The 20,228-nt window shown below is 35.4% G+C and overlaps 6 protein-coding genes across 11 annotated transcripts; 2 read left to right on the forward strand and 4 right to left on the reverse strand.

The window, feature by feature from the left end:
- Positions 1-1,486: 1,486 nt before the first annotated feature.
- LOC108752907 (pro-resilin-like) lies at positions 1,487-4,421 on the reverse strand. Of its 2 annotated transcripts, none has more exons than XM_018494104.1 (4): positions 4,302-4,421; positions 2,643-3,890; positions 2,037-2,448; positions 1,487-1,702 (listed from the first exon to the last, which is right to left on the reverse strand). In XM_018494104.1, the coding sequence occupies exons 1-4, from the start codon at positions 4,323-4,325 to the stop codon at positions 1,551-1,553; spliced, it is 1,836 nt and encodes a 611-aa protein (XP_018349606.1). In that variant the 5' UTR covers positions 4,326-4,421; the 3' UTR covers positions 1,487-1,550. The 2 variants fall into 2 exon arrangements, with proteins under 2 accessions (XP_018349606.1, XP_018349605.1); XM_018494103.1 differs by having other exon boundaries at positions 1,487-1,705.
- Positions 4,422-7,458: 3,037 nt separating this feature from the next.
- Positions 7,459-8,856, forward strand: LOC108752908 (RNA pseudouridylate synthase domain-containing protein 1-like). Of its 2 annotated transcripts, none has more exons than XM_018494105.1 (4): positions 7,459-7,743; positions 7,810-8,053; positions 8,344-8,620; positions 8,690-8,856. In XM_018494105.1, exons 1-4 carry the CDS (start codon positions 7,525-7,527, stop codon positions 8,835-8,837), a joined length of 888 nt encoding a protein of 295 aa, XP_018349607.1. In that variant the 5' UTR covers positions 7,459-7,524; the 3' UTR covers positions 8,838-8,856. The 2 variants fall into 2 exon arrangements, with proteins under 2 accessions (XP_018349607.1, XP_018349608.1); XM_018494106.1 differs by having other exon boundaries at positions 8,722-8,824.
- LOC108752909 (DNA repair protein XRCC3-like) lies at positions 8,854-10,487 on the reverse strand. 3 transcript variants are annotated; one of them, XM_018494108.1, is made up of 5 exons: positions 10,183-10,487; positions 9,888-10,082; positions 9,456-9,586; positions 9,141-9,347; positions 8,854-9,079 (listed from the first exon to the last, which is right to left on the reverse strand). In XM_018494108.1, coding segments are annotated over exons 1-5 (747 nt in total). In that variant the 5' UTR covers positions 10,184-10,487; the 3' UTR covers positions 8,854-8,866. The 3 variants fall into 3 exon arrangements, with proteins under 3 accessions (XP_018349610.1, XP_018349611.1, XP_018349609.1); XM_018494109.1 differs by lacking the exon at positions 10,183-10,487 and having other exon boundaries at positions 9,456-9,565; positions 9,888-10,099; XM_018494107.1 differs by lacking the exon at positions 10,183-10,487 and having other exon boundaries at positions 9,888-10,099.
- Positions 10,488-10,592: 105 nt separating this feature from the next.
- LOC108752764 (serine/threonine-protein kinase rio1) lies at positions 10,593-12,976 on the reverse strand. Its single transcript, XM_018493841.1, has 5 exons — positions 12,669-12,976; positions 11,441-12,459; positions 11,167-11,369; positions 10,807-11,100; positions 10,593-10,726 (listed from the first exon to the last, which is right to left on the reverse strand). Exons 1-5 carry the CDS (start codon positions 12,728-12,730, stop codon positions 10,622-10,624), a joined length of 1,683 nt encoding a protein of 560 aa, XP_018349343.1. The 5' UTR covers positions 12,731-12,976; the 3' UTR covers positions 10,593-10,621.
- Positions 12,977-13,143: 167 nt separating this feature from the next.
- On the forward strand, positions 13,144-16,638 carry LOC108752789 (dystrotelin-like). The gene is made up of 11 exons (XM_018493879.1): positions 13,144-13,200; positions 13,769-13,905; positions 13,983-14,190; positions 14,358-14,601; positions 14,672-14,783; positions 14,848-15,014; positions 15,089-15,198; positions 15,283-15,505; positions 15,564-15,903; positions 15,983-16,282; positions 16,341-16,638. The coding sequence occupies exons 2-11, from the start codon at positions 13,806-13,808 to the stop codon at positions 16,460-16,462; spliced, it is 1,926 nt and encodes a 641-aa protein (XP_018349381.1). The 5' UTR covers positions 13,144-13,200; positions 13,769-13,805; the 3' UTR covers positions 16,463-16,638.
- Positions 16,639-16,920: 282 nt separating this feature from the next.
- LOC108752758 (glycerophosphodiester phosphodiesterase 1) lies at positions 16,921-19,513 on the reverse strand. 2 transcript variants are annotated; one of them, XM_018493821.1, is made up of 6 exons: positions 19,060-19,513; positions 18,599-18,997; positions 18,153-18,328; positions 17,843-18,044; positions 17,525-17,754; positions 16,921-17,434 (listed from the first exon to the last, which is right to left on the reverse strand). In XM_018493821.1, exons 2-6 carry the CDS (start codon positions 18,932-18,934, stop codon positions 17,293-17,295), a joined length of 1,086 nt encoding a protein of 361 aa, XP_018349323.1. In that variant the 5' UTR covers positions 18,935-18,997; positions 19,060-19,513; the 3' UTR covers positions 16,921-17,292. The 2 variants fall into 2 exon arrangements, with proteins under 2 accessions (XP_018349323.1, XP_018349322.1); XM_018493820.1 differs by having other exon boundaries at positions 18,599-19,513.
- Positions 19,514-20,228: the final 715 nt, after the last annotated feature.

The raw sequence follows: 20,228 nt of genomic DNA on the forward strand, positions 1-20,228 counted from the left end.
AGCAACGGAATCGGAGGTGACTTTTGCGTTGCCTTTCACGATTTTCTCTCGTCGGTGTGTGGGCACATCGCGGGGGCCGTTTGGGAAACCGCGACCGGCTGCAACGCGGGCGCGTTTTAATGCCCGGAGATTCACACGTATGTATATATAGCGGCGGACCGGGCCGAGTTTGACTTCCTGTCGACGGCCGAGCGAGCGGGTCGCACGAGGTATAACGCAAGCCGGATACAGAGCTACGTAATTGTACACATCGGCTATGTTTCTGCCGTGTTAATCTTTGTCGTACGAGCGCGTCGTGCGACCCTTAAGGTTGCGCTCCCCCAAGCACGCCACGGAAGTGCGAAATTAGTTCGGCCGAAAGAGAACGAAATTATTCCACGCAGCTGCATGCACATACAATGTCTAATTCCTACCGCTAATATAGCGGTAAAATTCGATATCTGGCTCTTCGTGCTAATTTAACTAAAAAATATTATATAATATTTTCGTATATATTTTTGTTTTTTTTTAAGGCATACAGAAATCGAAGGTATGTTTTTCGACTAATCGTAATGAACAGTTGTATGAAGAAAAGCACGTTTCGTATTAAATGACCCCAAAAGTTCTTTTCCTTTTTTTACGTTTTTTTTTTTTTTTTTTTTAAACTGATAGCAACACAATTTATCGAAGTACATACGAGCCATTCTGCTCTATTACGTACGTGTGTTTCAATCTACAAGTAGTAGTCAGAAGGGATGAAAGGTCCAGACAGTAACGAGAATAGGGTAGAACGTTCCAATCAAACACTAGCAACTTGTTTCAAACGACCAAAGAGATGTGCGTCCGAAATAAGTTGCTGGCGTTTGATTAGGATGTTCTATCTCATCCTCTTTATCCTCTGGAGTTCGCCTCTTCTAACTATTATTTGTTCTTTTCTCTAAAAAATTGTCTTTGTAATAAAAAGTTCAGCTACTCAATCAGTACTTTGTCAGTAAATTAAAAAAATTTCGGAATTGCAAAAAATTGATATCATGAAACTTTCAGAGAAACGTGATAGAGCAGAATGGCTTGCATATACTTCAGTAAATTGTTCGTTCATGAAGTAAAAAAAAAAAAATACAATTTTTGGGATCCTAATAATGAAGAAAAATTTTGTATCAATGTTAGTTATACATTTGTTTATTTTTTTCTTTTGTTGCTCACTAACTAAAAGTTGCTACACAAGTTTAAGTCATGCTATGAAACATTAATAATAAATTTATATGAATTTATAAATTTTATTTAACGAATCTCTATAGAGCGAAAGAAATGTATCTTTATATTTTAATAAATTTACTTCTTTTGTTGACAAAAAATTCTCGTAAACGCTTAATATGATAATATAATATAGTAATATAGTAATATTAGAATTTGCCATTATCCGTGTGATTATTATTAAATAATAATAATTAATTTAGCTAAATATACAAATAATTTTATGTTAAATAATTGTTTACGTTTAGTTTGTCACCTTTATCAAAAAATTATCCAAAATAGTTATAGTCTTTAAATCTATTGAACTATGTGTTCTTTTAATATTGATATCCACTATTACCACCGTTTTGTCTATTACTTCCAACATTCGCATTGTTACTGCCGCCAATGTTGTTGTTAGGAGAATTGGAAAAGTAGCCGCCGATGTTATTGCTCAAATCACCAGCATTATCTCGGCCAAAGGATTGTCCTGCTATAAAACATAAATCGATTTACAATCGAAGAATTACAAATAGTTAAAATATAGATACGCGTAAAGTAATTTATTATTTTACTACGAAAATTATGTGTTCTCTTTATTACTATGTAAACAAAAGTGAAAGAGAGTGAGAGAAAAATCAAGTTTTTAATAATAGGATATTAATATTTCTTAATTTTTAAATTTGATTTTTTAATATAGGATTTAATATACAGAATTGAATCTCATTATTATACAAAAGTTTTTCAATACATTCTTGGAAATTTCCACTTGTCTTTCGCGTCACTTTGATTCAATTAAACAGCAGATCGCAATCTTATCGCACCTGGTCTTCCCGACTGATAACCGCTGCTGCCTCCGCTATTAAATCCACCGAGCTTTCCCTCGCCGGGGCCACCACTTGGATAACCACCGTTACTACTGCCTCCATTAAGTCCTGAGTTATTCGCAAAGCCACCGCTTTCGCTACCCGGTCGACCAGAAGAATAACCGTCATTGTTATCATTCAGTCCGCCGGAGCCATATCCTCCGTCGGCATTCGCTTCGCCCTCGTATCTAATTTGCGGTTTAAATCCATCCTGATCAGCCTCATACTCAACAATCTGCTTCCTACCATCTGGAAGCAAAACGTTGAACTCGCCTTGAGCATGGTCACCGTTTCTAGTCTCCGTGTGACTGTAATCGCTGCCGGTTTGCTGATCCTTCACTTTATATGAAAACTCGTACTTCGCCGGTTCCTGAAAAAAAAATGAGATAACGTGAGATAATTTTCAAGTCTATACTAAAAGTAAATATGTAAGTATGTAGTCTGACAAATATCAGAAAATCTGGTAAATATTTCTGAAGAAAATGTTTCTACAATTCATCTTTGATAATTGTCTCATTCGCTTCTAGCTCAATTATTTTTATGAGACTTATATGCTGTACTTACAGTACTTTCTTCTTGCGCGTTGGCGTTGTAACCCTCGCCAGTACTTCCTCCTCCACCTTCTCCCCCTCTGCCAAAACTTTCATCGCCGTGCCCGAAATTCCCTGCATTTCCATTTGGATTTCCAGATGGATAGCCATTAATTCCACCGTTTACAAAACTTCCTCTATTTGAGTCTGCCGATGGATAATGATTATCATTTCTACCTCTATTAGGTGGACCGTAACTGGTTGATAATCCTTTACCGAATCCATTCACCGGAGATCCATAGTTATTCGACGGTCCTCCGCCACTATTTCCATTCAAGCGATCTTTACCATTCGTATTTCCATTTGCTCCAGGTACGCCGTAATTACTCGAGGGCCTTCCGTTGCCACCGTTTCCGCCCCCGTGGTTTCCGTTCGTTCCGGGAACGCCATAATTAGTCGACGGTCTTCCTCCGATATCTCCGTTTTTGAAACCACCCCCGTTGTTACCCCTCGCATCGGGAATACCGTAGCTAGTCGATGGTCTTCCTACGTTTCCGAAACCACCACCGTTGTTCCCATTCGCGCCAGGAACACCATAGCTAGTCGATGGCCTCCCTCCGTTACCTCCGCTTCCAAAACCACCTTGATTCCCATTCGCACCGGGAACACCGTAATTAGTTGACGGTCTTCCTTCGTTACCTACATTTCCGAAACCACCCTCTTTATTTCCATTTGCGCCGGGAATGCCGTAATTAGTCGACGGTTTGTCTTCGTTGCCTACATTTCCAAAACCACCGCCGTTGTTCCTACTTGCACCAGGAAGTCCGTAACTAGTGGATGGTCTTCCTTCGCTACCTCCATTTCCGAAACCACCCCTGTTATTCCCACTTGAGTCGGGAACGCCATAGCTAGTCGACGGTCTTCCTCCATTGTTTCGGTTTTCACCAAAACCACCGTTAGGAGCGCCGTAAGAGCTAGAAGGTTGTCCACCCTCAAATCCATTTCCTCGAAACTGACCTAAACCATTTCCGCCAGCGTTTCCTCTGATGGGTACATCGTAAAGTTTTGACGGACCATTACCTGCGCCGGACCCTCCGAAACTTGTTGCGCCACTGTTTCCATTAACATTTCCCCTGTTATTGAAATCCGGCGCTCCGTACTGGGTGGACAGGTCGGCTCGACCGCCGTTCGCACCAGAGGTGCCCGATCCTGGAGGTAGATACGAATTAACCGGAGGTTCCGAACGTACCACGGCTAACATCGCAATAAACGTTCCACTGATCTGTGACAAGAATTTTATAAACCATAAAGTATCTATTATAAATAACAAAATTATTTGAATAATGTTAATTTCGCGTCAAAATGTTAAACAATTCTCTCTGTATCTAATCCCATCATCAACATCAGATTAAATAATTAATTGTATGATTGTAACTATTACATAATTTCTCCATGCTATATAAATTTTCGTCGAGATAAAATCTTAATATAATGTTGTCAAAAAATATATCTAAGAAACACATTATATTTATGATTTAAGCACAATATTTATTGATGTCGAAAATAAATATACTTTCTCATGAATACATGATCAACTTCTTCTCAACAAAGTGATTTCTAAATTTCGATATATTCGAAGATACATCCATTAGTTTCATGTTTCGTGTGACGGATAGATATTATTTTTTCTCACCTTAAGCATATTGACGATTCCCATAATGCTCTCCAGTGACAAAAAAGAAATCGAATTTCTGTTACTCTAGCTATCCCTCCGGGGGAGACGCTCTCCCTGTCTCTTGTTGCTACCCTTTCAGCGCAGGATGGATTTCTCGAGGGAATGACAAACATCAGGTCTGCTCCGCTCTTTATATATCCCGGGGCTCATCCGCGTTTCTAGATCATAGTTTGGTGCAATCGGCAAGATTTACAGCAACGTTCGACGCAAGTGTGTCACAAGATGCTGCACGGGATCGATGGAAAAGAATCGGATCGGCGTATACGTAAGCGTATGCTCACGAGAAGATTCGCGCTCTATATCTCGCCGATCGAAACTCCCGTCAGAGTTGCACCGCAAATCGTTAACTCGTAATCATCTGGAGCGCCTCTAAATCGTCTCACGTAGTACCTTTGACGTGGTCCTTGATATATCGCTCCGATCTATGCTACGCGAAAGAACGTAAAAATGTATGCTTAGCAGTATCTTTTCTTAAACTTTACGATGTAAAACTGAGGAAACTGCCTACATCATGTATATGTGTAGATATAAGACTCAGAACACGTAGCGCAGACCGCCGTGTTCCTCGTGCTTGTAATTTGTCATGGTGTACGTAACCACATCATTCTCAATTTATTTTATTAATTTTTCCTCTGCCAAGTGAAATGATCAGAAAATCCACACTTTAGCGCAAGAGTCGTTAAATTATAGTGATGTTATTACTATTTATATGTGTATTATTGTCTATCTACTATATTCTATTATTCTTCTTATTATTATTATTATTATTATTATTATTATTATATTATCAGATATTTTGAATTGAATAAAAAATTTATAGAAAATGATTTGATTTGCAAAGCTTAAAATGTTTATATCTGGCCCTTTACGGAAAAAAATTAGCCGACCTCTGCTCCTCGTGGTTGACGCGTTTAAATGCCAGTGGTAATAACAAGCGCGTGAAATGTATGTTCTCCAATTATAAAAAGTAAAAAGCCTAAACATCGCGACTTCTCTGTCTGCACGTAGAACTGACGATCCACTCTGACGCAATAGACTTCTCTGTGCTGCAAACTTGCATAACGTATCCCCGTCTCATCTAGCGTGCCACCGCTACCGTCACCTGCATTCGGTACGAATGCTCGGATTGCACAAATTTTCGTTGCACGTGCATACATTTGCACGCGAAGTACCAAACAAGTGCGCGAGGTAATTTAAAATAACCTCTCTAACTCATTAATTTAATTGATCGTTTTTAACGTCGATTAACCGAAATTTATCTTATTCCGATTACTCTAACCAGGATGACGTTAATTTAATTTTTCAATGAAGAACGATAAAAAAAAAGTGCTTTCCTTGCATTCATGAATTTAATATACTTTAAATTTGTTTTATAATTAATGCGATTTTATTTCCGAGATATAATAATACTTAAATAATTTCAACGACGTAATTTGACAATCGAGATTTAGCCTTGTGTAGATTTATATTATTATCTCTACGCGTTTAGATTATATCTTTGTGACAGAATCACTTCTGATAGAAGGGTTAAAGTAAATAAAATATGATGTAATAACGAGATGAAAAATCCTTTCATTCGCTCGATCACTCGATTATATTTTACGTCGAGCAGAGACGATGAATGCAATCTCCTTGAGCGAATACATGCCGAGAGAGAATCTTTTTGTGTATGGCACTCGATTCCTCTCTAGATACGTATCTCGTCGGCACAAGCTTTGTGTCATCTATGTAAATTAGAATGTATATGCCGTTCTATATACAAATCTCCTACGTCTCCATCGATTATCCGCATGATAATTCCTTATTTCAATTATCAGAAAACGCAATTTCCCGCATTATTTGCTAGTGGCCGATTATCACTGTGTTCCAAATTTTACTGTCAGCGCTGAAAATTTATAGTGCAGTTAACGTAAGCTATATATAGATCTTCAGCGCTGACAGCGAATTTCGGATATAGCTTTATATCGATATTAAAGAAGTATTATATTATCATCACAATCCAGTGTGCAAAATATCTAAAAAAGATCTGTGCATGAAATATCTTAAAGACGTTTCTTCAAAATTGAATTTATAAAGATATCTTAAAAGTTGTATTATGCGTCGATTTTAGACATTCTAACATATTAGGAAATGCATCATCTATATTACTTACTTCCAATAATAAGTTAAGATTTGCCATTGTTTCATACGGCTTAATAGATATTATATTTTTACTTTGCAATGAGTTTTTCATATAACATATATGTATATTTACTATGATTATGTTGAATAATTGATTAAAATTTAAAAAATTAGGGGAAACAAAATAGTTAAAAGCAGAAAAGAATTTAAGAATTATAAAAGAAACATATAACTTGAAGAGGGAAAACAAAAACCTCTCAAGTCTCTTAATTGAAAAGAGACAAAGGTACGTCCGTTCTCGTTTTCTCTCTTATGTACTCTCACGCATCTTTGTACATTCTCACATCCTTATGTTACACATCGCGCAGACTCACGTCATATGAAAGTCCGCATAGTTTGCATATGCATGATTCATAAAATTATTGGGTGCCTTCCAACAAGCGACTCAGTATAACATAGTGATCATCTCAGCCTTGTTTAACATTAGCGAACAACAAGGACGTAATGATGCATGGTGTCACACCGTGTCACGTGTGTGTTGTGTTGAAAGGCTATCATAAAATAGATGTATGAAAATATAAGATTATAAATACACATTTTATACAGGGTGTCTCAAAATTCATAAATCAAAATACCACAGTAAGAATTAAATTTTCAAAGGCCAATTACTACGTATATATTACAGATTACTATGTTTACTATGGTGAAGGATGCATTTATTATTAATACTATTGCATGCAAAATTCATAAACAAATGGCCGTATAATCTATAATTAATTATATTTAAATCGTTTCCTCTCAAAAATTATATTGTTTGAAATAAAAATATATATACAATTTTTTTATTTAATTTTCCGAAAAATTTTCTTGCTGTGATATTTTGATTCGCAAAAATTCGGAACACTTTGTATGTATGCATGAATGAATACAACATATATGTCGAATGCTACGTGCATGTATGATGTATATATATAACGTTTCCCTCCGCGTGTGTAAACAACTGAAAATGGCCGCAACGTGAGAACATCGTTCGGAGTCGAGGTAAACATCTTGCTCTACAATGGTTAGAGTAAACGTTAACAAATTCTTACACACGTGTACCCTGATCGTCTGCAATGTCATGTACACGATAATTCGTTTGATACATTCGTACACAAAGAGACTGTTGAACAATTGGTACGAGAAGCAATCCGTCAAGATTATGCATCGCAGCGAAAACTTTTTAATAATCGATAAGCCTTACGATATGTACATAAATAGCAATAATCCTGATCGAAAGGTGAGGACATTCTCATTCACGTGCTTGCAATTAACGTGTCCGTAAATCAGGTATTAATGTTTTCAGAATACTCTTCAAATGGAATTGCGACAGATGCTGCCGGACTTGGTTAATCCACGATTGTGCCATGAATTTCACTTTGTGCATCGGTTAGATTATCCCACGAGCGGCGTCATGTGCATAGCGTTGAATAAAAGGGCGGCCAGAGCAGCGTCGTCCGCTTTCGAAAATCATAAAGTGCAAAAATTTTATTTAGCATTGGTACATGGTCATATACACGAACCTCACATTGTAATCGACAAGCCTATTGGTTAGGAATTATAATAATGCAACAATGGGCGTTTCCAGCAAAGACCTTATATAGATCTGTTTTTTGTTCTTGCATTAGAAATCTCATCACTTTGCCAAATATTAAACATACCTAACTCACTTCAAGTTCCAAAGTGTATATTAATTTAATAAAAAACAGACCTAGTATATCACAATGAATCATTTTATCCTTATTTAACATTGGCAAATGTGTGCCCTTGCTGGAAAATGCTAAATATATAGTAACAACCAGTTTGATAAAGTCTCATCTTGGTTTCTTTCTTGATCTAGGTGCTGATATTCGAGAAAAGACTGGTAATCACAAGATGTGCATAAGTGACAGTATCTTTTGCGACAAGCCACGCAGATCTTATACAACACTGGTTGTATTGGAACGTGGGTTTTGGAAAGGGAAACCTGCCACTAAAATCTTACTAGCTCCTGGTACAGGTAGAAGACACCAGTTGAGAGTACATTGTCATTACATTGGTCATACAGTCATAGGAGATTACACATATAGCGAAGGCAAAGATATAGAACCTCACAGAACCTATCTCCATTCTCTCAGGTACAATTAACATATCACCATTTGGGATACACATAATTATTTTTTATTAATATTATATTTACTTTCAAGGTTAATATTAAACTGTGATATCGAAAATATAGATGTGAGAACAACGGATCCGTTTGATGCTACTATATTGTCTGATTATAAAGCGACAAATGTAACGAAAATCTTGGACGAAAATATATTTCGCGATATATACAAACTTGTAGAATAAAGATGTTTTTGTTTTGTATAACACAATTTTTATTCAGTTGCCTTGACACCAGATTCTTCCACCTCAAACTGAAAAGTAATTCTCGGCAAATGTGAAGCAAGCATTACGCAAGCGTATCGCGAGGACAGTCTTCTGTAGAAATATATAGAGGTGGTTATCATACTCGACCATGCTAATCCTAAAGCTGGCTGCTCATTCGCACCTTCAGAAATAAGTCTATGACCATCTATAACTGCAGAAACCTGGAAAATATAGATATATCAGCACGCAATATAACAATGCATTTATTTAAAATATGTTTACCTGGTTAATGCAGATCACGCACAAATCATCATTTTTACAAAGTTTATGTAATTGCCTTCCGATGCTCCTCTTAGTTCTACATTGTAGCTCATCATTCCAATCCTCTACTCTATAAGGGGCAGCTATCGAATCGATAATTAACAATCCTATTTTACGAGTATTCATCAGCACTGGAACTCTGCGTTGTAGGCACAATACCAACTCTTCCTTTAACATTCATCAGCGATGTACAGTTAGCGATGTACAGTTAGCGATATATAATTTCTTTACATTGCTTTATTCCTTAATTAATAGATAATATAATATCTTAATTACACTAGTAGCTATATGGCCCACAAGTATCACATCCCCATTCACAGAATGAGTTTTGGCTATCTCTGATTTCGTCAGCAATTGTTGCAACCGTTTTGAAGGAAAAGTAGTTTCTGTACAAATGTATATGGCACCTATTAACATCAGTAATTTCACCATAAACATTTCATAATAGCATAAAATATTTGAAAAGGATTCCAGATAAAAGAAAAAGAGAAAAGATTAAAAATGTAACAGTAGAAATTTATTATTCACAAATTTGTTCATATTAAATTATCTAATTTTTTAAATATATCAAGTGCTTTACAAGGATAATATTCGTATAAAGAAATATAAAAGTATTGTATTTTAGAGTTGCAGAGTGTTGGAGTCTTTTGTTTATTCTGAAACTTGTGAAGGTCATCATGCAGTTTTCTTAAACTTTTTGAATGTTACCAGCTCCGAGACCGCCAGTAGTTATCGGCAGTTGGACGGTGAGACACAACTGCAGAGCCAACTGTGTCTTTCCAGTACCGGCAGCACCATAAAGCTGCGTGATACCCCTGCAAGGTATGCCACCCCCGAGTTTTGCATCCAGTCTCGAACAACCGGTTGTCAAAAACCTATCTTTAATAGAGGCTGCATCTATCACTGCATCCAGCATTAACGTGCAATCACACAGATAATTATCATAGTGTATATAAATATACGTGCAGTTGCAAATGTCAAAATGCTACTCTGATTCACCTACTTTTTCTTTTCTTAGATAACAGATCTAGCAGATCTATCTCGAAGATGATTTCCCAATACAGTTTGATATATTGTATGTATCACTTTTACATTGTTTACAATTATTTGACAATTGACATCTCGGATAATCGGTTTGAATTTCAATGTTCTCAAACGTGCTCTGGTAAATTCGATCAGATGGTACTCGTTATTTTCCTCGCGACTGTAGCGCCGTCTTTTGTCAATGACAAGAAATACGTTAGAAGAAAAAAGTACTAGATAATAAAAAAAAAGAATATAATGCACGTATTTTCTACTAAAATTAAATTATGCTTGAACATTTTTTAAATTGCGTCCTGCTGTATTTTTTTTTCTTAAAACTTAAGGGTTTAAGTAAGCTAATAATTATCAATGCATAATGTTACATAATTTTCTCTCTTTTTTTTTTTAAATACAAATATTCATTTCCCTCCTCTCGATACTTTTATTTTACGTTTCTTCACGTGCTTTTTTATCTTGACTTTCCGCTTTTCCGCCTGCTGTTCTTTGACTGCCTTCTTGCGCGCCTAAAATTGAAATATGGAGATTAATTACACTTGAAATGAATAAATATATAATTACGCAGAAAAATAAATAATACACTTACTTTTCTACTTTCGGGACTTTCGTTTCTAGGCCTAGCCGAGCTTACAAATTTGTTCTTATTATCCTCGCTGTCTGTTTCACTTTCGTTTTCGCTATCTGAATCGTCACTCTCCTCGGAAGAGGTACAACTATCGCTCCCTTCCTTCGTACTTTTGCTATCTGTCTTGTGTTTATTAGTAAGGATCTCCGGTTTTTCTGCAGGCTTCGATAAGTCCGCTTTCAAGCCTATCAATGTCTTGTAAATCAAATCTTTTCCAGATTTCGCGAGATTTATATCGCGTTCCACATTAATCACCTATCAAAAAAATACAAAATGGAATAAAGATCATGCATTGTATACATTTGCAATAATCATCGATACCTGTGTCAATCTTTGAGGTATGTAAGCTTGCTTAAAAACTGCTTCCTCTACTTCTTGTTGCTGTGGATCTTTTTCTTCATTTCCCTCCTGCATCCGTATATCCAGATATTCGTCCATGTTATTTTCGTTTATAGTTGGATCTGTTATAAAGTCAAACAATGCTTGGAGCGTCATAACTCCCACGTTGTACTTTTTGAAAAATGCTGAAAAAAATATATATTTCAAATATATCTACTTTTTTAACTTCAAGTGATAAAATATTTCTTTGTCACACTTGTAATATTGCTACAGTCATTCCTAAGGAATTCCATCGCGTTACAATGATCACGATCTACAGCCTGTGAAACATCAATGACTACGATCGATCCGTTATGGTACAGCATGTTATATTCGCTTAGGTCAGCATGAACAAGCCTGCATTTGTTGTACATCTTCCACATAATTTCAATACACTCCCGGTACAATGTCCTCGACTTTGAATCTGTAAGTATAGCGTCCTTAAGTTTGGGTGCCGCCCAGCCATCCGATCCCAGGAACTCCATCAACAACAGATGACCACCGGATAAAATCGGCCGCGGTGCTCGGACGCCTCCTTGTTCTAGACGCTTTAAATTAGAAAATTCCTTCTCCGCCCAGACTTTCACCATTTTGCGTGGATTGCTTAGGGAACGCACATGATCAAAACGATATTCACCCCTGATATACTTTTCCCGATTTCTAAATGTCAAAATGGATGTTCTATATATTTTGATAGCGATCTCGTCTTTATTCTTTGACTTGGCATAATAGACATTGGCCTCTTTCCCAGTCGAGATACAACCATTTATCTCTGCCAGTATTCCTTTCTCAAATAGCTTGTGCAGTTTGTTTTTGATGCGCGAATCCAATACATTCTCAATCGTCGCATGATCACTTTTGTCTTTCATCCTTATACGATCTCTATCGACTCGTTTGTCGCTTTCAATCAGTACATTGGCTACATAGCCTGGTAATGACGGACCCGCATATTTCTCTAAATTAATTTTATTGGCATAACGAGATAACAGCTTGTGTTTAGGTTGATAATTTATTACCCTCGTAGATTCAGTTTGAGTGTTGGATTTCTGCGAACTTATTTTTATGACAGTATTCTTCTTTTCATCTAAATCGTAATCATTGTTACAATAATAATCATCATCGATATTGTCTCCATTATTCTCTTTACTGTCTGTAATATACAGTTTGGCCACTTCTGCTTCGAGTTGCTCCTTGGGATATCCATTAGATAAAGGTTTTCCTTTGAATTTGTTTTGCCTGTGCAAAATGATATAATATAAATAAATAACCTTTTTTTATAAAAATGAATACAACAAATTTGCAAACAATTTGAATATTCTTAATCCTAGATTCGTAGTTTAATTAAATTCTTTTGTCATTCTCTCTTTCTCATTATCTTATTCTCTCTCTCTCTCTCTCTCTCTTTTAAGAATTAATAATATAAACACAAAACACATGGAACTTACGCCCAAGGCAGTGTGTCCTCCTCAACGTCGCTGAATTGTCCGTCCTCGAATTTTTCTGACATGACTGGATGTCTTCCAATAACTTATTCTAATAGCTTATTTATTACTCCTAAACTTTATGTCTTGTTACAACACGTGTTCACATCTTGCAGTATATTACACTATTGTCGACTCGCTCGCGCGTAATATAATTTTCTCTTTTGAAGCGTACTATTAAAACCGCGATACGAATGTCTTATTTACGATGTGTCTAATCTTATCTAAGAAAATTCTTTGAACAACTCAATCTTATGCAATTACAGATTTGTTCGCGATTCTGTAATAATGAATAATTATTAGAATGGAGTATCGTTAGTCCATTCGCGCGCGCGTCACATTAGGTTCGGTTTTTAATCGACTGCTAGTGACTCTTTATGTTTTCCTACTTTTGTGTCCTCTATACATTTTACGTTTCGTGGTTGACACAGTGAAAGATCGTTTCTTTTGTTTACATCAATATTTAAACTACAAAATTATGTCGAGATGACAGAGAGTAAGCATTTTTCGATAATTCTTGTAAAAATACTGTCCTCTGACACACTTATAATTTGTTTCAACTTTATGTTGATGCATTTTTATGTCTCTTCGAACTAATGTCGTCGAATCGATCATGCTTTTTAATTTACCATAAATACGGAAAATATTAAATTATTATTTATGTACATTATATAATTGTAATTAAAAACTCATTTTCTGGGCTATTTACTCCACGAGTAGAACATTGAATGCTATATCTTTTTTAACAATTAATGCTAACAAGTGTAATATTTTTTAATACAATTAATTGTATTAGCATTATTAACATTATTTTATGTAATGCTGTATATATATATATATATATATATTTATTTATTTATAAATAATAGATTGTATAAATGGATGTTGATAAACAGGGACATAAAAAGTATACTCAAGAGTATTACAATTTTATTTTGTTTTTCTACTTTACTGATAAAATTAAGATATATATCCAATGATTTCATGTAAACTTAATGATAAATGATTTTCTAAACTATTATATTGACAAAGATTCAAATTTTGCACTTGAAAACTATCTATAGTTAAGTATCGAACAATTCAGAGTGATAATATTCTATCATGGAGAGTATCATGCGGTCCATGCAAGAGTGTAACGCTATTCGTTATCCATCATATAGAACTGCTGCAAAAATGCAGATATTACATAGAGAATTAAATAGTAAGTAATCAACCTTATCTGATCTTCTGTTGAAAGAAATATCACTGGTTTTCTCAAATTCCTTTATTCTCACTTAGTGGTACACGTACAACTGGAATTAATAGCAGGAGTATTCGAACGTCATAGACTCTCTATCACTGAAAATTGTGTCAACTTAGATCCAAGTGAAATTGAGGATGTTCTATCTGACATCTATTTTGCAGCACAGAAAGAAAGTAATTTCAATTTTAACGTTGACTTTGTGACCAAACTTGCCACAAATTATATCCTGAATACTTTTGACAAGTAAGTTTTTATCTCTCCATATAATATAGTGTCATTGCATATTTATAATTTCTCAATGTAATTTAATTCAAAGTATCTTTCTTTAAATATGCACACATATACTCTTAATAATAATTACAATAAAAAGGAAATTTTCAAATAATATGAAAATGTGTTTAACATTGCAGGCAAAATACTGGAAATATTTTAGTATTTTCAGTAAAAGTTGCATTAGTATTACTGTGCAATGGTAAATTACAAGAGAAATATGGGTATTTATATCAACAATTAGCTGATCATAATGCATGTTTGTCTCGGGCTGGTTTGCATACTTTATTAACAAATATCTGTAAAATAACAGAAATGCTAGGAGAAAGTATAGCATATGGACATGAACAGATTCAGTCACATATAGATGCCTGTTTTATAAAAGTATGAACTATTTTTGTGTACATTATCTATTAAAAACGAGCTCTTTAATCATTTCGTCAATCCATTTTAGTCTCAGAGTGGTCTTGGGATTACTGAAGTAGAATTTGCTGAATGGATTATGCAGGAACCTCCATTATTAGTCTGGATAACAACATTCAATCGAATAAAATCTGCAGAACATAGTAAGTAACAAAGTTAAAGTTTCGCGTGTATCTAAATGTAATAATGAACAATTTTTTCTTGCAGTTGTACATAATATCAAATGTTCCTCGTGTAAGGTAACACCGGTACAGGGACCAAGATATACGTGTTTAAAATGCACAGGATATCATCAATGCCAGGATTGTTTTCTCTTAGGAAAGACATCGAACAAACACAAATTGAAACATCCAATTCGTGAGTTTTGTGTAAAGGTATGTTTAGATTCCTTTTCTGTAATTCCTTTTCTATGTATGAAACATATTACTCAGAAGCAATTCTTTCGTAGACTTCACATCGTGAAATTACAAAGCTAATCCTTGAACTGATCAGAAATAAGCTGAGATTGTGCCCTACCAGAACAATACCGGTAGAGGACTCGGTTGTAGATGCTGCCAGGTTTGTTGTTATATAAACTGTACTTTTACGGTTTTAAAAACAATTATGCAATATTCTTTAGTAGGAAAATACATTTTCTTTTAGTAACGAAACTAGACGAACGGATTACAGCTCGTTAAGGAGCACAGTTAAACGAAAAATTCTAACTGATCCACAAAAAGAATTGCAAAGTATCATAATGCACTTGGAAGAAGAAAATCGACAATTGCAAATTGAGTTGCTAGATATACAGGGCACAAAAGCAGAAAGATTACAACGTCATAGAGCGACTATCGAATCTCAACTGCAGCGATTGAAATTACTTAAGGTACATTAAGTTAAAGATTCTTTAGGTATTGTTCATTGAAGATGTTTAATTTTTACAGAAATATTTATTCACTGATACGACCCAAGTGCCACAGATTATCACTCGTATGCAAAGTACCCCGATGCTGCCACCCTTATCATCCAGATTAACGGCTTTGCCTCTAGAATTCGAATTAAGCCCGATTATCAGGCAAGACAACACAAATCAACCAGGAGCCAAATTGCAACGTAGAAATGACACATTAACATTGGATAATTTTAATACATCGTCACCTATAGAACGTATAGCAGAGGAGAATAATGCTAATGCTCTTCCTTGCATCGAAGAGGCTTCTACGAGTACTGGATTCGCTAATATATCAGAAAGTAATCATATAGAATTAAGTACTTGGATTGGAGGTGAGTGCAAAATATATTAACATAATTAGAAAGAAATTCATAAATTTATGAATATGATATATAATACTTATTCAATTAGGAACAAGAAGGAGAGAATTGAATGCAACCGACAGTGGTTTCTCTCAGTGGTTAGCCGCTGGCAACTCATCAAATTGCAAAGAGGACAATTACGCGACTAATACGGCAATTAGTAGTACAGATAACGATACATCACTGATAGCTTCTCAATCTCCGAGTGGTATTCATAGAGACAACACGCCGTCTTCCTTGCAGCGTCCCGACAAACATTCGCAACATAGTAGTTTGCAAAATATTCAAGGAGATCTTAATGATATATTAGATAGACTGCAAAATATGGTTGCCAATGACTGCTTTGACGGTAAGTTGTGCAGCATGAAATGTAAATATGTACATAGCTAATACACACGCTTTTGTAGAATCGTACGACGGCAATGACAATTGTAAATTAAAACGCGCCACCACAGAGATGGAAGATCTATTGACTGGTCTCATTGAAGGTATGGAATCTCGTAAAAGTAAACTTACTACTATCGTTTGAGACGAGACGTCTTGAACATAAACCTAAGTATCATACGTTTACAAATTTTTGTATCGCACCGACTGACTTTTTTCTTTTGCAATTTTGCTATAATAATCTTAGTCGTTTCTAATCCCTCCTCGGCCTGATGTATAAATCGTGCCATTTTTTTATGACATTACGCGTTATCCAAAGAAGGAGATCACTACATTATCTAATTATTCTAAGCAATATGAAGAGATTGCATTCGATATTACTAATAATCAAATAATTATATTTATAGTGTTAATTGTAAAATGTGATTATGGACATTATATTTGAAAGAATATTTTTTCATCTTTTTTATATATATATTTATTGTCATATCTGTGCAATCATGAAAGAAATGATCTATCTAAAAATGATGAATCTATTTTAAAACATCTTATCAATAATGTGTGAAAAATGGATAATTTTTATAGTTCTATATTTAATGTGTACTCTTAAAAAAAATCTTTTATGTAGTAATTAATTTACTCTCAGTAGTTAGTTACAATGAATCTTTTATGGCACGGGAAACCATTGATAACTCCGTCCATTTAAATCCCCTCAATGTCACGAATAATTTTATTATCGCTATTCGCACATATACATGTGCCTTGTACAAGACATTATAAAATAAGTGCCTTATAATCTATGTTTAAAGTAATGTAAGTCGTTATGTCAATTTTTTTACGACCCGACTAGATAATTGATATCAATGACGTATGATCTGTATAATCGAAAGTATAAAAATTTGTACGTGCATAATGCCAGCATATAGTACAAAGTCTTTGAAATTTAATACTGAACAAAAATACAATCGGACATCACTACATGTCCTTCTCTAGATGTAGCGTATCGGTTAAATAGGTGACTTTAAGGAACCTCGAGAAATGCACTTTCTCCGATGGCCGATTTACCGTCCATGCCATGACGCGGACATCGCGTTCGCGCCATCGTTCGATTACGCGTCTGGAATGAAAATCATACATATATACACTCGTTTTTGTGAATACATATATATATATATCATGAAAATTTGAATTATATAACGTTATTTACGGGTTTACTATGTCCTTGTGCAATAACACGACGGAAATGCCAACTACATAGTAGACAAAGCTCGGTAACAGCCATTCGTACAAAATTTCCAAGATGCAAGCTGCCAAATGTTTAAACAGATTAGGATATCGTACTGGGCCGGGTGCTTCCAAACCGACGTACGACATTCTTGAAAAAAAATACGGCCTCCAAGCGAGACTCGAAACAATACGCGGCTCTTTCTTCCTAATCTGAATATAAAATTATATAAAAATATATTCACAGTCGAAGTAGATATATAATTTAAGTTATATTAATCAACGTTTATATTACACGTACCATGTATACTACGATTGGATTGAAACTCGACACGATGCCTCTCTGGAACAGTTTTGGGTATTTTTTGTAGGAGTCTAGAATAACTTGTACGATATCCAGCCTCGTCTCTTTTATATCTATAATTATTCTTTGCTCGCTGTTCAGACATTCTTGCAATGCGTCGTCTAACAGTGCGATTCTCTCGCCTTCGGAAAATTTGTTCCTTTGGCAAAATAATTATTTTTCTCTGTTAAAATACTCTGAGACACATTATAGACATGTATTTTATACAAAAGATTATTTGATTAAGTTGAAATACATATAATCGTACTTAAGTGGATGATTGTAAGTTATATCAAATTCCCTCAATTCTTCCCATGTCATTTCACTAATCATTCCTGTCTGGCCTGTGAGTCTTTCAATTGTTGGATCATGGAATATTATTGGAATGTTATCCTTTGTTAGGCGTAAATCAAGCTCCACTGCACTACAACCCTTTCCTCTGCTCTGTAAAAAGTTTAGATGATGCATCATGAAATATATCTAAAATAAATTGTCAAACAATAAAACAAAATTAGTATGTTTGAAATTACAAGAAATATTTAATGATTAAATAGGACAATGCATTATTATATATTTTTAGTTCCTTCTTCCTTACATTATCAAGCAATAATAAATGTTAAACAAGCTAATAAGATCAAGACACACAAAAGACTAACTACTACAAAAATCTTAGATACTATAAAAGTTAAGCTACATCGAAGGGTGTAACTTTACATTTCGGAAAGCCAACAAACTGTTCTCAGGATAATCATATCCTCCACCACGGTGGGCCACCACTCGCATGCAATATTGCTCTCCATTACCGTGGTTTTCGGACACGGAGTTATCTTTGCTCAGGAGGAGCGGATTCATGCCGAGCACCTCTTGTATGGTGCTGGTAGGCGGAGGGGACACTCGGGCCAATTTCAACGCTATCACGATAATCAGTGAGCCCCAAATGACCCAAGGAATGCAAAACTCATATAGGACGGTGACCAGCACACTCATCGCGGTCTGGAGAAAAATCCACAGCAAAGCGCTATTCGCGATCAACTCGACAATACGATGCATCTTGACGTTAACTTTCCACCGCGCAGGATCACGTGCTTTTGAGAATTTTCCTTTCACGCTTTGCTATATAAGAGTGCGAGAGGATTTAGGCAGGGATGTTTACCGCGCGTCTTTTACTGCGTTACCTCAGAGATAAGATTATTGCTTCATAAATCACGACCACAGCTGACTGTCGAAAAATGCATGACGTTAATCATGTCAAACGTGATAATTCGCGCGGTGAAAATCCTGGCAGGGCGCGTCATTCTTCCCCGCTTGCTCGAGTCGAATTTGCGACAATTTGCAGAGAGAGTTAATTCGTGCGAATTTCGTACTCTTCGAATAAGTGGTCTCTTGCGAGACCTTTATAAAATCAAAGTCGTCGAGTGTATGTGATGGTGTGCAAACACTTTTTATCTCTTCGAGAAGAGATTATCGTTTTCCTTTATCTCATTTTTTTATCTCACAATCTCTCATTCGCTCTTGTCTCTCGGTAGTGCGATTCGATCGTGCAGCGTGCGATTTATTCATGCAACTTCGTATAAATCAAACGCCCAAACAAAAACAAAGCTACTTGCAACTTGCGACTATCGCGACGCGAGTTGAATATGCGAATAAAACGGGAAGCACCAGACTCTTGCATAGCGCATAACACGTGATGCATAAGAAAATGTACCAATCAAAGTCTTTCGTTTCCTTCCTTTCCATGAAATAAAGGACTCTGATTGGTTGATTTTCTTATGTCTCATGTTTTATGCGTTATGCAAGAGTCTGTGCTACCCGCTTAACGATACGACTGGACTGGTGTGCGAGCTGGAACTGCTGGAAGGCCTTAAAAGTTCGATATACGTTCTCATGCAGCTTATATTAAATCCCTCACATGCGATGATTCATCTTATTTACCAGGACCAATTGTATTTTTTCCTTTATATTATTTAATTTTCTTGTCTTGAAGCCTATTATACCGCTAAAAAATTTGATGATCATTTTCGATTTGATGATTAATTATAAAATTGGCTACTTAACCTGGCGGAATTGCTAAAATTAAAATTTTTTACTATAATTCCGTTATGCTTTGAAATTAACATTTTTTTGATTAAACAAAAAGTCAATACTTGCGTACTCATTAAGCTGAAGTAATAATAAAGTTCTATTCTACTTACGTCCTCATTCTCTCTCAGAACTGAATATATTCTTTATATTTTAATAAATATATGTCTAGGAAAGAAAGAAAAGACTACGTTTAGAAATGTTTAGAAAAAGGATGTTTATTTTGCAACTGTTAGAAGTTTTCTTTGCGCTGATTCGATTATAC

The sequence above is a fragment of the Trachymyrmex septentrionalis genome, unplaced genomic scaffold (genome assembly GCF_001594115.1).
Source record: "Trachymyrmex septentrionalis isolate Tsep2-gDNA-1 unplaced genomic scaffold, Tsep1.0 scaffold62, whole genome shotgun sequence".
In the NCBI taxonomy this organism is placed as follows: domain Eukaryota; kingdom Metazoa; phylum Arthropoda; class Insecta; order Hymenoptera; family Formicidae; genus Trachymyrmex; species Trachymyrmex septentrionalis.

What these genes read in the sequence shown, in the direction of transcription:
- LOC108752907 (XM_018494103.1), bottom strand. Translation starts at nt 4,325, where the DNA reads ATGGGAATCGTCAATATGCTTAAG. An exon ending in ACGCGCAAGAAGAAAGTACT is followed by an intron (nt 2,449 to 2,642) that starts GTAAGTACAGCA and finishes TTTTTTTTTCAG; the next exon opens with GAACCGGCGAAGTACGAGTT. An exon ending in TTATCAGTCGGGAAGACCAG is followed by an intron (nt 1,706 to 2,036) that starts GTGCGATAAGAT and finishes TATGTTTTATAG; the next exon opens with CAGGACAATCCTTTGGCCGA.
- LOC108752908 (XM_018494105.1), top strand. Translation starts at nt 7,525, where the DNA reads ATGGTTAGAGTAAACGTTAACAAATTCTTACACACGTGTACCCTGATC. An exon ending in GCAATAATCCTGATCGAAAG is followed by an intron (nt 7,744 to 7,809) that starts GTGAGGACATTC and finishes TAATGTTTTCAG; the next exon opens with AATACTCTTCAAATGGAATT. An exon ending in ACCTATCTCCATTCTCTCAG is followed by an intron (nt 8,621 to 8,689) that starts GTACAATTAACA and finishes TTTACTTTCAAG; the next exon opens with GTTAATATTAAACTGTGATA.
- LOC108752909 (XM_018494107.1), bottom strand. Translation starts at nt 10,095, where the DNA reads ATGCTGGATGCAGTGATAGATGCAGCCTCTATTAAAGATAGGTTTTTG. An exon ending in TACTGGCGGTCTCGGAGCTG is followed by an intron (nt 9,587 to 9,887) that starts GTAACATTCAAA and finishes TGATGTTAATAG; the next exon opens with GTGCCATATACATTTGTACA. An exon ending in GCGTGATCTGCATTAACCAG is followed by an intron (nt 9,080 to 9,140) that starts GTAAACATATTT and finishes TATATTTTCCAG; the next exon opens with GTTTCTGCAGTTATAGATGG.
- LOC108752764 (XM_018493841.1), bottom strand. Translation starts at nt 12,730, where the DNA reads ATGTCAGAAAAATTCGAGGACGGACAATTCAGCGACGTTGAGGAGGAC. An exon ending in GAGGACACACTGCCTTGGGC is followed by an intron (nt 12,460 to 12,668) that starts GTAAGTTCCATG and finishes CATTTTGCACAG; the next exon opens with GCAAAACAAATTCAAAGGAA. An exon ending in AAAGTCCCGAAAGTAGAAAA is followed by an intron (nt 10,727 to 10,806) that starts GTAAGTGTATTA and finishes TTTCAATTTTAG; the next exon opens with GCGCGCAAGAAGGCAGTCAA.
- LOC108752789 (XM_018493879.1), top strand. Translation starts at nt 13,806, where the DNA reads ATGGAGAGTATCATGCGGTCCATGCAAGAGTGTAACGCTATTCGTTAT. An exon ending in TTCGTGAGTTTTGTGTAAAG is followed by an intron (nt 15,015 to 15,088) that starts GTATGTTTAGAT and finishes ATTCTTTCGTAG; the next exon opens with ACTTCACATCGTGAAATTAC. An exon ending in TCGGTTGTAGATGCTGCCAG is followed by an intron (nt 15,199 to 15,282) that starts GTTTGTTGTTAT and finishes ATTTTCTTTTAG; the next exon opens with TAACGAAACTAGACGAACGG.
- LOC108752758 (XM_018493821.1), bottom strand. Translation starts at nt 18,934, where the DNA reads ATGCATCGTATTGTCGAGTTGATCGCGAATAGCGCTTTGCTGTGGATT. An exon ending in ATCCAATCGTAGTATACATG is followed by an intron (nt 17,755 to 17,842) that starts GTACGTGTAATA and finishes TTTTATATTCAG; the next exon opens with ATTAGGAAGAAAGAGCCGCG. An exon ending in CACAAGGACATAGTAAACCC is followed by an intron (nt 17,435 to 17,524) that starts GTAAATAACGTT and finishes TTTTCATTCCAG; the next exon opens with ACGCGTAATCGAACGATGGC.